Here is a 14789-nt window from a genome sequence, read left to right as displayed (position 1 = left end):
TTGATGAAAATAGGATACAAAAATTCAGAGAGTTCGAAGCTTTTCTACAACAAAAGTCCAACGATCACGGTAAGACAGGTGAACAAAGGACAAATGAGCACGATTCGTTTCGTGGACAAAGGCCAAATGAGCGTGATTCGTTTCGCGGACAAAGGACAAATGAGCACAATTTATTTCGTGAACAAAGGACAAATGAGCACGATTTACTTCGTGGACAAAGGACAAATTACCCCCAAAACTTTCCTCAACACCCCCCCTACGAAAATACAAGATTTTACCCCACCTATGAGAATATTAATCAAAGGCCAATTGATTATTACGATATCCCTGGTCAAAGATACTATGATCCATACTATGACAGACCAAGATATGATGGTAGAAACACTGTCCCTATTCCCCTGTTGGAAGAGTTTGAAGAATTCAATACATGGTATAATTGTATATTAGCATGGTCCGATAGTACGGATTTACCCAAACACCGTCAAGGCTATCTGCTCGCAAATTCGCTACCTGTCTCGTCTAAGAAATATGGAAATCATTTGCGGGAAGATTTATTCAAGGCTTGTCCACCGGGATCCCTAACAAACAACCCGGAAGGTGTCCGTCTTATCATAGATCTTTTAAAATCCAGGCATTTTGTAGACGAAGAAAAACAACTATTTGAAGTAAAAAGACAAATGACAACAATCGTTCGCAAACCCAATCAAAATATCAATGATTTTTTGATTGAGTTTGAGAACTTAAGAGAACGTAGCAGACAATTAGAAATAGAAATAAAAAATGACAAACTCTTAGCTCTCACTTTGTTTGAATGTGCAAATTTAAATGCAACAGAAGAAACGGTCTTGCGTGGCGTATGCGATTTTTTGACCAAAGACGGCAAAAGATACGAAACCGTAAAAAGAAAATTACGCGACGTCTGCAGCAAATTACATGAAAAAACATCAAATAATGAAGAAATAAACCTTACACAAAATTTTTCAAACAACGAAGACGACATTTCAAACAACGTTGATGAAGCATATCTAGCTAGAGGTTGGAAGCCGCCAAACGGTTACCAACGATACCAAAATTACAGACAAAATAATCAACGAGCCCAAAATAGAAAGAACAACAATGGAAACACATGGAAAATGCATTATAATAGCCAAACAATAATTTGTATGTTTTCATTTTCAGAATACTCACAAATTACGGTGACAACAAATGGCGAAACAGGTTTTAGATGTTGTTTTCGCAGCTCATTCCATGCCGCCCAGCATATGGGACGAATCCAAAACCCGTATAAAATGGGTGAGCCTCAAGAACTATGACATGCGCACCATGACGGACACAATCAAGGCTGCCATTAAGGACCAAACCCAACCGAAAAATATCATTATTTCTTGCTATCAACGTTTTGCAGGGGCGGTTGAAAATGAAAAGCTGTGCGGATTTTTCGACGAAATCGTCTTGGAATTTAAAAGTCAGAGGGCTAACAGGATTTGCCTGGCAACATGTATGTTTTTACCCAATAGTTCAGCTGTATGGGACAAGGTTGCAAACCTCAATGAGTCCATTAGAATATACAACAATGTGATTGGTATTTCACCCTGCAATCTGCACAAGATGTGCATGACCACAGTGTCGGAGGAGGATCTCACGTTAAGACTGAAGGGCGGCTGTTTTGCAGAGTTCCAGTTGGGCCTCAACTTTGGAATCAATCTGTCTATTGAAGGACTGATTAGAGTCAAACAACATGTGATTAATGTTTTTGATTTTGCCTTCAAAGAACCTCAAACTGAAATCCTCCAGGCAATCAAGAAGGGTGTTAGGATTAACAAACCACCTCCTTTGATTGAGACTCCAGGATACAATTTCAACAGATTCTTTCTTCAAGAGCTAAAGGCACGCAACTTGGCTTATGGTTGTAGCGACAATGGTGAGATTAGAAGGCATTTGTCATACAGCAAATGGAGGCCAGAAGGATGGAAACATTGGGCAGTTTATAAGAATGATCTCCTGTGGACTAAACAGGACAGAGAGAAGGCTCTTCAAGAACACCTGGATATGCTGCATCGCTCTGATGAACCCCCTGTCTGGGGTGACATTGAAGAAGAGAAGGAGGTCATTATTGTTGAATTTGACAATGACGAGTACCAGGCCGAGGACAGAGACATTCACTTCGTAGAGGACAAGGAGGATACCACTATGGACAGCAAGAGCCAAAAGACAAAGGAAGAAGACAGTAATGAGAATGAAGTTTCTGTGGTTGATACAGAGAGAGTCAAAGCAGTTAATGGAGAATTGGCCCGTAATTACAAGATAGAATTATCGTTGGCTAAGGTTCAAGTGTCCAAGGAGAAGGCTGCAGCTAGAGAGTGGAAGAGACAAGCTAATATCTTGGAAAGAGACAACAAGGAGCTAAATGAAGCCGTTGACAAGTATGCCAAGCGAATTGATGTCCTAGAGGCACAGGTTTCTCGTATGATCAAAGAATACAAGTTCTTGCGTGGACTGTATGAAGATGGAGGAAGGCGCAGGGGTGTAAAAGTCCATGGTAAAGCTTTTGCCAAGGAACGTGACTTCAAGGAGAATCCTAAGGACAAGTGCTAATCCCAAGAAATCAATCAATGCTAATGTGATATCTCAAGGTGTGATAAAAAGTCCAAAGAAACTTAAAAACTTTAAAACTATAATCAATGTGAGAATATGAATTTTATGTATATTCTAGATGTTACTGGATGTGTGTTTAAAAGACCATGATAGCTACCTAAGGGAGAATCTCTAGTATGAAGAGGCCGACGTGATGTTGAAGGAGGACTCTTCATTGTATTTTGATTGGATATAAAAAGACCAAAAATAAATCATTACATTTTATGTTTTGTTTAATATGTTTATTTTATCATTTTGATTCTTTATATAATTTATAATCCCGCATTTACGCAATTCCAGAATAAGTAGATTTCTGGGGTTTGAGTTTTTATCAGTGTTATAAAAGATCTAAATTACCCGTGTGCTTTTAGAGTGGTAAAATGGCATTGATCCTGTCTATCTGATGATTGGTTACACTGTTGTTTAGGTGAGTTAAGCTACCTTTTATGAACCTTTCAGGACAATCAACGATAAACAAATCTTCATAATTTGTATTTAGTTTCTGCCTTATTTGAGGGTATACAAGTTGGAGATTAATTTAGCTTTCATTGTCCTCACCCTCCCTGTTGTTTAGTAAAGCTATTTCTAGTTAATCTATTCTATTATTTTAAATATTTTAAACTTAATTTAAAATTTAAAAAATACAGCATCACCTTTAAAAAGCTCTTAAATGTATATGTCCGTAAGAGAACTTTTACCTAATGCTTTATATCTTTATTTTAGCGGATTTTTTATTTAGCCCTAACCTTTTTTTGTGTAATATGGTACAGAAAAACAACGTTGGAGGTAAAATAATTATTTTAGATCTGTAGGTTTTTTAAGGTAACGCTGTAATCATACATAAAAATTTCAGAGAATTAAGAATAGTACCTAGGTCAAAATGGCGACTGCAGAAATGGCGGCCATGTTGGATGAGCTAATGGGCAGAAATAGAAATGCCATGCCCAATGAGAAGGTGAGTAGCCATTTAAATCAGAGAGAAAGAGAGGGAACAATGGGCTGATTATTACCGTAGTCCCCAAAGTTTTATTCTAACTAGCATTTTCTTATTCGTTGGATTAACAACTTTGGGGACTTTATTGAATTTTATTGGTTTATTTATTAAGTTGAGTGTTCATACGTTTTAACTGTTAATTTTAATCTACAGAAGGGCTAATTTTGTTTATATCATAGGGGATTTATATTAATACATCGGCCATTGTCTTATCCCTTTAGATCCCTGCATTTTAATTGTAGCAACTCTATAATCAATACCTAAAAAATGATGTTCATTTTAAACAATATTTTGTATGATATAATCCTCATATGCACTTGACTTTTTGAATACAGATTCCTAAAACAATTAGGTATAATTGTAAAAGCGAAGCATCACTTTAATCAAGTATTAAAACATAAATATGTCCATATATATAATGAGCTGTTACTCTTTATTTGTCAATGTTCGTTTGTCTGTTATTGAGATTTGCTACGCCTGGCATTTATGGATGTTGTCATCCATGTTTAAATATAGTTTATTAATCTATCTATCTATCCATCTAATGCCTATATATATTTATCTAGTTAAAAGAAATGACGTGGGAAGATGATTCAGTTTGTAAATATTATTTGGTGGATTTTTGCCCACATGACATCTTTGTTAACACAAAGGTAAGAATAGTTATTCATCGTATCGTAGTATAGACAGCTTTCCGCGGATAATAAAATAAACAATTATAAGTTGTAAACCAGTTTTGTTATTTATTTTTAATATTCGTGGAAAATTGTCTGTTATACGATGCTACATATGCATTTTCAGTATGGCTATGAACCGGTTATAATCTAGCAGATATCAATCGGTTTCGAAGGCATAATGGAAATACATTTCCAGTTTTGTTACGAAAATCTATATTAATTTTGTTATAAAGCTACGTTTAAAATTTGACAAACTAAATCTTTTAATATTGTTAATAGTTACTTATATATTAAGTACAGAAGGTTGCTCAAAAATGTTGCGAAATGGTATTTACAGATTTTCTTTTCCTTAAAAAGTCACTAGGTACCTAATTTGATTATTTCAAATGTTTAGATTGCTATTGTAATACCTAAATTTTTAATTTTGTCAAAATTTTAGAAAATCCTTCCCTTTTTAAAACCATTTCACTATACGGTTTCTTTAGTTGAGAATAACAATTTATTTTTTTGGGTACTTATTTTTGCTAGTTTTTGTGAAGTGAACATTATTTAGGTTGACCTCGGCCCCTGTCCCAATGTTCACGATGAAGAGCTTAAAAGAAAATTTCACAAGGCAGAACTTAACTCCAGAAAAACGGCGGTTGAAGATGATTTTATTAGGTAGGTATACTTATATTAATTTGGACACAATTCATTCATTTATATTTCCAGCAAAGCTCACTTAAAGTACGGTACGTTTAGGAAGTTAGTAGATTATTTCATAATGGTACCCAAAGTTTGTTAATCATGATCTCTTATTAGCTGGCTTTAAAACTTTGGGTACTTTTCTTTGATTGTGTTGTAAAAATAGTTTTAAACTATCCCCAAGACTTAAATCAGAATATGAAATAGCCTAAATCTATCTTTATTCCAAAGGGCAAAAAGGAAAAACAAATCTATTCAGTTGTTAGCGAAATTTTAAAGGGGAAACCTTAAACCTTAATACTTTACAGGATTGTTAAAAATTTGGTTTTATTGCTGTTTATTTATTAACTTCAAATTAAGGTTTTGTCAGAAGATGGTGAACGATTTGGGCCACAAGATTCGTCGCAGCAAAGAGAGATTGAAACTTACCCAGCTGGAACAGGCGGCAGCCGCTGGTATTTCACCAGTAAGTACCAATAGATATAGAAAGACTAGACGATCAATCTATTATTTGAACCAATAGGAACACAATTTATTAAAGTAACAATTCGACCACATTATTTATTAAAAAGATAGCACATAAAATTAGTCAGCAAATCAAATTTTTGCATAAGATTAAGAATATCATTTTATCCCAAAAAATCGTCACTCGTCTTATGGAATGTAATAATATTTCCTTCTATTTTTAGCAAGAACAAGCACATGTAGAGGAGCAGATCTCAGTGCTGACAGAGAAAATCAACGTTCTTGTCGACAAAGCAGAAAAGGTAAAAATAATAAAGATTACCTAGATTGTCTATAAAGACATTTTTATGTAGTTTTGATAAAACTGTGTAAATATTAATGTAAGAATTTGTTTAAAAGTATCATATTGTTTAATTTCGTTCATTTTAAAAATTTGACGAATCACGCATTAAGGGGCGTTGCCACAAGGGACTATTCCCGAATTTTGAAGGCAATAACATGGGTGGTAAAAAGTAAAGTGCAAGGATAGGCCCATGGAAGATGAATTAATCCTTGCCTCAATTTAGTATGTGTAAAAGTTTTGTCTCATTTAAGCTTGAGTGAAATCACCCTTGCAATAAAAAACTTGTTATGTATTGTATACCTAATAAATTAATTGTTTGAATAGCTACCTTTCCACATGTCATAATTGATCATTTCTTTATTATCTTTGTGTTGCACAGGCTGGCTGCGAGGGAGATGTCGAAGAGGCTCAGGGAGTTCTCAAGCTTTGTGATCAACTTAGAGAGGAGAGGGAACAACTGAAGAAACAAATAGGTAATACATAGATAGATAGATAGATAGATAGAACAGTTCTCAAGCTGTGTTATCAACTGAGAGAGGAGAGGGAACAACTAAAGAAACAAATAGGTAATACATTACATAGATAGACAAACAGACATATAGGCACTTTAGATAGATTGATAGATAGATAGAACAGTTCTCAAGCTTTGTGATCAACTTAGAGAGGAGAGGGAAACATTAAATATGTTTCTTGAAGCACAAAGTAGTTAGGTACCTAGTATAGTTAGAAAGAAATAATAGATTATTTGTGTTTTCAGGGATGCGGCCTCTGGAACAAATGGGACCACTACCCAAACCCATGGAGGTTTGTGAAATCTGCGGATCTTTCCTAATTATCAACGATGCCCAGTCCAGAATAGGTAAGTGGTTACTTGTTGTTTTGGGGAGGTTATGGGTTTGAATCTTCGCCCAACCCTTGTTATATTTTAGTAATTTAAAATCCAGGAGGGAGGAACATTTGATTGTAAATAAAGTTTTGTAAAACTATCTCTTATTCCTTGGCTTTAAAACTTTTGGTACTTTTTACCATGCCTCTATTTGGACAACCAAAAACCCCATAACCTTTATTTTCAGGGTACTTAGAATGAGTCTAATCATGATACAAAGAAAGTAATAATAGATAAAGCCACGAAGAAGATCATTTAACAACATCTTCAATTAAAAATAAAAATGTCTATTTTTTTAGATGATCATATCAATGGAAAGCAGCATGCAGGCTACTCCAAACTTAAGGTAACTAAATTAAAAATAGGTAAATGGGGGGAGGGATGTTTAAGTAAAATTGGCGCCCCTCAAGCCCCCCTCCCTCCCCTTAATAATATTAGGGGTAACTATTAAGGGGGAGGGAGGGTTATTACATCTTTACTCCAACTCCCCCCCCTTTCACGTCCATTAAGAAATATTTCTTAAATTACGGGAGTGATGGGGGCATCTTTCAATAGCCCATAATTTCTTGGAGGGTCGAGAATCTTTCCCCAAAATAGCTCAAAACATACCTAGGACATATACAAATCTTCCCTGTATATGAGAGCGATATCGCATACATTTTTTAATGTTTTAGAATGGATTGGAGAAGATACTGGAGATCAGAAGAGAAAGAAGAGAGGAAAGGGTAGGATTAATTTTCCATTTAAATAAAGAGTCAGATAACATTTAATATCTCAATTACTATGAACTGCGTTCTTATATTAGAAGGTAGCTTTTTATAGCTAGTGTGTGTGTGTGTGTAGCCATTGTTTCTTAGTGTTTGGACCTTACCTACGTAGTCGTGGAGTAAACAGATTTAGAAATGTTGAAAATTAAAGTCATCCCACTAGTAAAAAGTTATTTAGCCAGGCAAAACTATTAAATAGATTTCCAGTCGTTTATATTTTAGGTTAGGTTGGGTTAGGTTATAATTTGTACACTGCACAGGGCAGCCCTGCAGGTGTTAGGCATACAGAAAAAACTATCCCCCCGCCCCTTTATTTTAATATAGGGGGTGGGGGTTCTGTGATCGCTAGGCATATGAAGGAAACTACCTTATTTGAATCTGTACTTTAATCTATTTTAGGACAAGAAAAGCGGAGAGGAAGGAGAAGTTAGAGACAGCAAGGACAGGGAGTCCAAGGATAGGTCAGACAGGGACAGCAAATCTAGATCCGAACGGGATAGCAAGTCAAGATCTGAACGGGATAGCAAGTCAAGATCTAGCAGGGATAGACGCTCAAGGTATGCAGATAGATAGATAGTTAGATAGTAAAACAGATAGATAGATAGATAGATGGATAGACAGACAGGTAGATAGTAAGATAGATAGTTAGATAATGATTATATACTTGGATGTTGTACTAGGCCAGAATCAAGAGGGCCAGTATTTTGAACTATAAAGGGAGGGGGGGGGGGGGCACTTTAAACAGCTATCTGTGGAATGAAAATGGAAGACATCTTTTTCTGCAAATCATTACACGTTATTTGAACGGTAATATAATTTACCTAAAAAACATTACAATTAGTAAAAGGTAAATTATATATAAAAATTGAAAAATTTAAGAACTAAATTTAAAAAACTAAAATCACTTAAGTTTTACAATTAAAAATTAAATTGACTAGATTACTAATACTCTTTTAGAGGGTTTCTTATGAAAAAGTTTCTTACTTCAGACATCATGGGTTGAAAGATACAAAGCATAGGATCTTAAGTGTCGAATTCCTCATGAAGGTTATGGCATTAGACCAGAAAGAGGCCAGATTTGCCAAAAGAAAAACCATAAAAAAGGGTTGACACTCTGGGGACGTCACCATAGCTTTGTCCTTTAGGATCACAAGTAAAGCATAACTAGAACATAATTAACAAAGGTCTGAAACACATTAACTATAGTTGACTCTTAAATAAAAAGAAAATATTTGCTTTTACTTTAAAAGAAACAAAATAAAAGTAAAGTAAACTTATTATAAACAAAATAATATTAATTTAAATAAAGAAAAATAAACTAAAGTCACTGAATTATTTGAAGTTAATACATTAATTGTTAAAAGACAACTGAACAATTTAATGAAATAATATTGAAAAGTAATATTACAAATGTACAGAGAGAGAGAGAGGGGGGGGGGGGGTGGTAGTCAAGTACAAATGAGTTAGAACAAAACAAGTTTGAAGAAACAAGAAAATTTGTACTTTAAAACTTTGAGAAAGAAAGGGTTATAAAAACCAGAAGCTAAACATAAAGATCTAGTTTGAGCTTATTTGAAAGGGTGAATAAATATGACAGTGTTCATACAAAACATATAATATAATAACACATATATGTCAAATAAGAGCTAATAATGCAGTCAGATGTTTAACTACAAAATAAGGGTAAAAAAGGGGATTGATACTTTCAGTGTCATTACGACTACAACACTCCCCACAACAAAAAAGTATCAATACACTTTTTAAATACAAAAGATTTAGTCTAAAAAAAAAAACATTGGTCAATAGTCACTTAGCGAAAGGCAAAGCATAGGTTCTTAAGTATAGAATTCCTCATGAAGATTATGGGATTAGACCAGAAGTAGTCCAGATTCACCAAAGGAAAGACCATCAAAAAGGGTTGATACTCTGGGGACGTCACCATAGCTTTACTCCAGTGAGATTGTAAAGACACAATGAAGGAGTCAGAATCAAGAAGTGTTCTGATTGATTTAGAGCAGTCATCTTGATGGACTGCGACACAAGCTGTCATTGCTTCTTCAACTTCAAAAAGAGGGCGAAGTCAGGATTTAAGTGGAAGTGAAAACAAATCCCATATAATCTTTAAATTATATTACTGTACTAGGCCAGAATCAAGAGGGCCAGTATTTTGAACTATAAAGGGGGGGGGGGCACTTTGAACAGCTATCTGTGGAATGAAAATGGAAGACATCTTTTTCTGCAAATCATTACACGTTATTTGAACGGTAATATAATTTACCTAAAAAACATTACAATTAGTAAAAGGTAAATTATATATAAAAATTGAAAAATTTAAGAACTAAATTTAAAAAACTAAAATCACTTAAGTTTTACAATTAAAAATTAAATTGACTAGATTACTAATACTCTTTTAGAGGGTTTCTTATGAAAAAGTTTCTTACTTCAGACATCATGGGTTGAAAGATACAAAGCATAGGATCTTAAGTGTCGAATTCCTCATGAAGGTTATGGCATTAGACCAGAAAGAGGCCAGATTTGCCAAAAGAAAAACCATAAAAAAGGGTTGACACTCCGGGGACGTCACCATAGCTTTGTCCTTTAGGATCACAAGTAAAGCATAACTAGAACATAATTAACAAAGGTCTGAAACACATTAACTATAGTTGACTCTTAAATAAAAAGAAAATATTTGCTTTTACTTTAAAAGAAACAAAATAAAAGTAAAGTAAACTTATTATAAACAAAATAATATTAATTTAAATAAAGAAAATTAAACTAAAGTCACTGAATTATTTGAAGTTAATACATTAATTGTTAAAAGACAACTGAACAATTTAATGAAATAATATTGAAAAGTAATATTACAAATGTACAGAGAGAGAGAGAGGGGGGGGGGTGGTAGTCAAGTACAAATGAGTTAGAACAAAACAAGTTTGAAGAAACAAGAAAATTTGTACTTTAAAACTTTGAGAAAGAAAGGGTTATAAAAACCAGAAGCTAAACATAAAGATCTAGTTTGAGCTTATTTGAAAGGGTGAATAAATATGACAGTGTTCATTAGGTAATTTCAAAAAAAAGAAATTTTGGTCGCGGTTCAAATACCTGTTCTAAACATAAAAATAAGCAATACTATGAATTTTTTTGGTTCTATCTTGATTCTAAGTGGTAGAAGGTAAAATCAAGATTTTTCGAAAATACGCGAAGAATGAATCTTTAAACCTAAACATTAAGGTTATCGGTTACCGGTCTTTAGGCTGTACTAAGGGCACCAGTTTGTCATTTTAGACTATAAGTTCAAACTGTAACTGCCTTTCATTTGCCTTGCCATTTCTAAAAAGATATAGAACGCCTTTCTGGCCCATCTGTGGTCTGAGATCTGAAAAATTTGTCAAACCAAGGTTCCCTGTGTACTCTAAAGTCATGTATCGAGAACTGAAAAACATCGAAGTTTCAACCTAGTTTTTAAGACAATAACTCTAAAATTGGCCACAGATGAGCTAGAAAAATGTTCTTTAGCATTTTAGTAATGGCATTGGATTCTACTAGGAGGTACCATTTGAACATATATTCTGAAACGACATGAAAAATTGCATTAAAGTCGAGAACTGAAAATATTTTAAGATTCTTGGATTTTGGTAATTATTGGGTTAGTATATTGGCCATAGAATCAGTTCTAGGTGTCCAAATCACTTCCAAAGGTGTTTTTGTTGTCAGGGTAATATGCTGGGTCAGATATTTTACCTAAAACCAATAAAACTGACCCTCTAATGACTTGACTTGGCGATATGGTATGACCTCCCTGTAAGAGATAGAGTATGTCACTGTCAGTTAGTATGTACTAAGACATTTATCAATTAGTATCTGTATTCTTTTTTTTAAAGATATTTCAATTTTGAAGCGTTTTACAGCAATTCTTACAAAAAAAACCGAAAATGGCAAATTATTGCAAATTTTCATCAAACACGGATGACAACAACCATAAAAGCGAAGCTCCAAACTGGTAGGACAAACGAACATGAACACTTATTGAGTGTCAGAATTGAATAAGCAGAATACAAATGTATAAGTTGAAAAAAATAGTACATTGTTGCAAAACTGCTTAAATACAGGATACTGTTTAAGGACATACTTCAATTTTTAGAACTTGATTATAGACATGTTTTACTTATATAATTGTACCTTGTTGTAATAGGAATCAGTATTCCAAAAATCAGATGAAAAGGATATTTACATCATATAAAAATGGATATACGGACATTTTGGTAACATTTGATTTATAGAGTTGCTACGCTTCCAAAATCATACTTTACTGTTATATGAATCATTATGTCTAAATTAACTGTCTTGGAAAGATGGACAGTCGGACCGACCCTAATTTTTGCAAGACTTTTGCCCTTCTGGTGTAAGCTGGGTGAGAAATAGACTTTTAGCCCTTAAAGTTTTCTCTTTGTTATGATAATAGCTCTCTATAGACACATTAACAACAAAGATTTGTCTACTGTCTTTAGCTCTCTAGGCAGACCTGGCAAAGTCAAAACTTGGATTTTGAAGGCGAAGGTGAAACATTGAAATTTTTTTGGTTATCCGTCTTCAGGGTACGAATTTTAGACTAGGCATCCTTTAATGTTATCTCCTACTCACAATAAGACCTTTCTCAAACACCTTAAAAACCATTCTAGCCCAACTCTAGCGGGATAAGAGCACCTGTGCCAGCAGGCAGGTTGAAAGATGGACTTTTCGAGCTTCATGGTTTCAATCCTTCAATGGAGCCTTGGTAACACTTTTTTCAGATCTCAGCTCACAGAAGGGCCAGAAAGACGCTCTTAAGCTTTATAGAAATGGCAAGAAGAATGAAAGGCAGTTGCCATTTTAACTTATAGTCTAAAATTACTTTAAGTTGCCTTTAGGGCAGCCCAAAGACGGGTAACCAAGAACCTCGATGTTTTAGATAGTTCGCGTATTGGCAAAAAAATGCAAAATCACCTTCTACCACTAAGAATGCTTCTAGAAAGCTAAAATTGCATATATAAGCTTATATTTATGCATAGAACAGGTATTTGTACCGCGACCTTTGATTTTTTTCATTTGGTTACATTATGAAATTACCTAGTGTTCATACAAAACATATAATATAATAACACATATTTGTCAAATAAGAGCTAATAATGCAGTCAGATGTTTAACTACAAAATAAGGGTAAAAAAGGGGATTGATACTTTCAGTGTCATTACGACTACAACAGATGTATAGACACTAGACAGATAGATATAGACATATAAAGATTGAAAAGTTGATTAAAATACAAATTTATAGAAAGGTTTCTTGAGATAGGTACGTACCTAGTTAAATAAAATTCTATTTCAAAAGTTACTTTGGATATTTTAGAATAGGTTAGATTGATAGATAAACATTATTCGTGGGTTTTCACAAATTAAAATTATTTAAGGTCTCGCAGCAGAGATCGTCGCCGAAGGTCACGTTCCCGTGACCACAAGCGCAGGTCTCGGTCCCGCGACCGCAGTGACCGCAGGAGGTCCAGGAGCCGGGACAGGGACCGTCGTGGACGTGACAGGAGGTACTAAGGATGGAGTTCATGGTTGGGTGGATGGATGGAGATTTGGCAAATCAGAAGTTTGAACAAAATCAAGTATGTTAATTGTTATCTTTAAAATCTTATAATGAAATTTTGTAATTTATTTTTTTCAATTTTTGATGAGTTTTGTTATCATATCAAAATTAAAATGTACCTACCCTTTTTTTTAGATGAAATTAAAAATTTCTTTTTATTGTTGTTTGTATTTATGATTTGAAGTTTAATTCGTTTCATTGATTTTTAAAATACCAAACAATTTTGTTGTAAAAATTATTTTTTGCTTTATGTAAAGTTTCTTAAAAGTAAATTAAATGACGTGATTTTTGATAAATTACCTCAAATTAAAAGAATATTTTTTTTGTGAAAATTGATAAAAATATTGTAATTAAGAATGTTTGGGTGTGTAATGTTTTTAACCTATTTTCTTACTGTGCAGGCGAAAAATCGCGCGACAAAGTTTCCCCAAGGGTTTATATTTCTATAAATGGTTTTCCAAGTAAGTAAAAAGTCAGGTATTTGATCAAATTATTCTCTATACAATGGATATATTATTACTTGGATGTTACACCAGATTTTCATGTTCTCTTATAAAGTGAAACTTGCAGCGGGTTAAAATAACTAAACTTCGCCCCCCCCCCCCCCAAACCCATCCACCACCTTTATCCATCCCCTCCCCTCCTACTATATAAACAAACTGACCAATATATTAGTTCCTTGTTATCAATCTAAATTGACGACAATTTTTCCCGTCATAATATCCATGTATATTCTATATCCATTGTTCTCTACCATCCCACCTGTCCTACAATTACATATTATAAATTTAAGGTATGCTTGTCTTTTTACATCAATTTTTATCGGCCATTGTCTTATCCCTTTAGATCCCTGGTGTATTCATCATTTCTAAATAAGATTATGAGGTATTATACTTTTAATTTTATATCATCACAGAGAAGTTGGAATAAGGTATTAAAAAATAAAAACAGGGATAGGCAAACGGAAAATAAGTTAATTTTTATTGGATCTTCCCGCTTTTGATTTGTTTTTATTTTTGGAAGATTAATTTATCTTTCGTTTGCCTATCCTACCATCCCTGGAAAAAAACCTGACTTTTAGCCTGGATAATATTTTAAGGTATGCTTCACTTTAGTCTATTTACTAGAGGCTACGCCCCTAGAGGCCTCTAGCGGCATTTTAATTTTTTTGAAATATTTACATTCAAAATTAATGTGACCATGTTAAAATCAGCCGTTTTTATTCATGTATTCTTCGCCAGTGGCACCGCCTTGCGGCACTTTAATATGTTTTATTTTGGATAAGGAGTCTTTTTCATAGGAAATAGTCTCCCTCAAAATAGTCATAAACCTCCCAGGACCTAAAGAAGAACACACAGATCCTATAAGGATAAAAGAGATTAAGTTTCAAATATACCAATTAAAATATCCCAAAAATTTAAGCAATTTTATTAATCTAAAAGTTTAATAAATCATTTAGCATCATGTCAATCATCTTTTCGGTATAATTTTGTAAAGGGGTGTTTCTACGATGTAAAAGTTTAGTTACTTTTGATCCTTTCAGTAAATGTTCCTTTAGAACTAGTTTTATTAAGATACAATTTTAGGTTCTTTTTTTATCATCCATTCTAGTAAATCCTCAAGTTTTCAGATTAAACTCTACGAAACCACATATCTTTGGCACTGTTTTAAAAATCAAAAGTTGTACTATGTAGTTTAGAAGTTCAGTCAC

General features: G+C 33.8%; 2 protein-coding genes across 4 annotated transcripts in view; one reads left to right on the top strand and one right to left on the bottom strand.

Moving 5' to 3' along the window:
* The window catches only part of Ddx56 (putative ATP-dependent RNA helicase DDX56), a 402780-nt gene that overhangs the window by 54757 nt on the left and 333234 nt on the right, over nucleotides 1-14789 (bottom strand). The window lies entirely within an intron of this gene.
* Nucleotides 3426-14789, top strand: LOC145314629 (luc7-like protein 3). Of its 3 annotated transcripts, none has more exons than XM_080154619.1 (12): nucleotides 3426-3589; nucleotides 4195-4281; nucleotides 4859-4965; nucleotides 5350-5455; nucleotides 5679-5756; nucleotides 6177-6270; nucleotides 6555-6656; nucleotides 6983-7029; nucleotides 7358-7408; nucleotides 7850-8007; nucleotides 12897-13539; nucleotides 14709-14789. In XM_080154619.1, exons 1-11 carry the CDS (start codon nucleotides 3515-3517, stop codon nucleotides 13030-13032), a joined length of 1041 nt encoding a protein of 346 aa, XP_080010745.1. In that variant the 5' UTR covers nucleotides 3426-3514; the 3' UTR covers nucleotides 13033-13539; nucleotides 14709-14789. The 3 variants fall into 3 exon arrangements, with proteins under 3 accessions (XP_080010745.1, XP_080010747.1, XP_080010746.1); XM_080154621.1 differs by having other exon boundaries at nucleotides 14178-14789; XM_080154620.1 differs by lacking the exon at nucleotides 14709-14789 and having other exon boundaries at nucleotides 12897-13097; nucleotides 13480-13539.

This window comes from Acartia tonsa, chromosome 3 (genome assembly GCF_053477335.1).
Source record: "Acartia tonsa isolate MP-2025a chromosome 3, ASM5347733v1, whole genome shotgun sequence".
Taxonomy (NCBI): domain Eukaryota; kingdom Metazoa; phylum Arthropoda; class Copepoda; order Calanoida; family Acartiidae; genus Acartia; species Acartia tonsa.
Note: the sequence above shows the minus strand (reverse complement) of the source record. Positions and strands in the feature narration are given on the sequence as shown.

What these genes read in the sequence shown, in the direction of transcription:
- LOC145314629 (XM_080154619.1), top strand. Translation starts at nt 3,515, where the DNA reads ATGGCGACTGCAGAAATGGCGGCCATGTTGGATGAGCTAATGGGCAGA. An exon ending in GTTGAAGATGATTTTATTAG is followed by an intron (nt 4,966 to 5,349) that starts GTAGGTATACTT and finishes CTTCAAATTAAG; the next exon opens with GTTTTGTCAGAAGATGGTGA. An exon ending in CAGGCTACTCCAAACTTAAG is followed by an intron (nt 7,030 to 7,357) that starts GTAACTAAATTA and finishes TTAATGTTTTAG; the next exon opens with AATGGATTGGAGAAGATACT.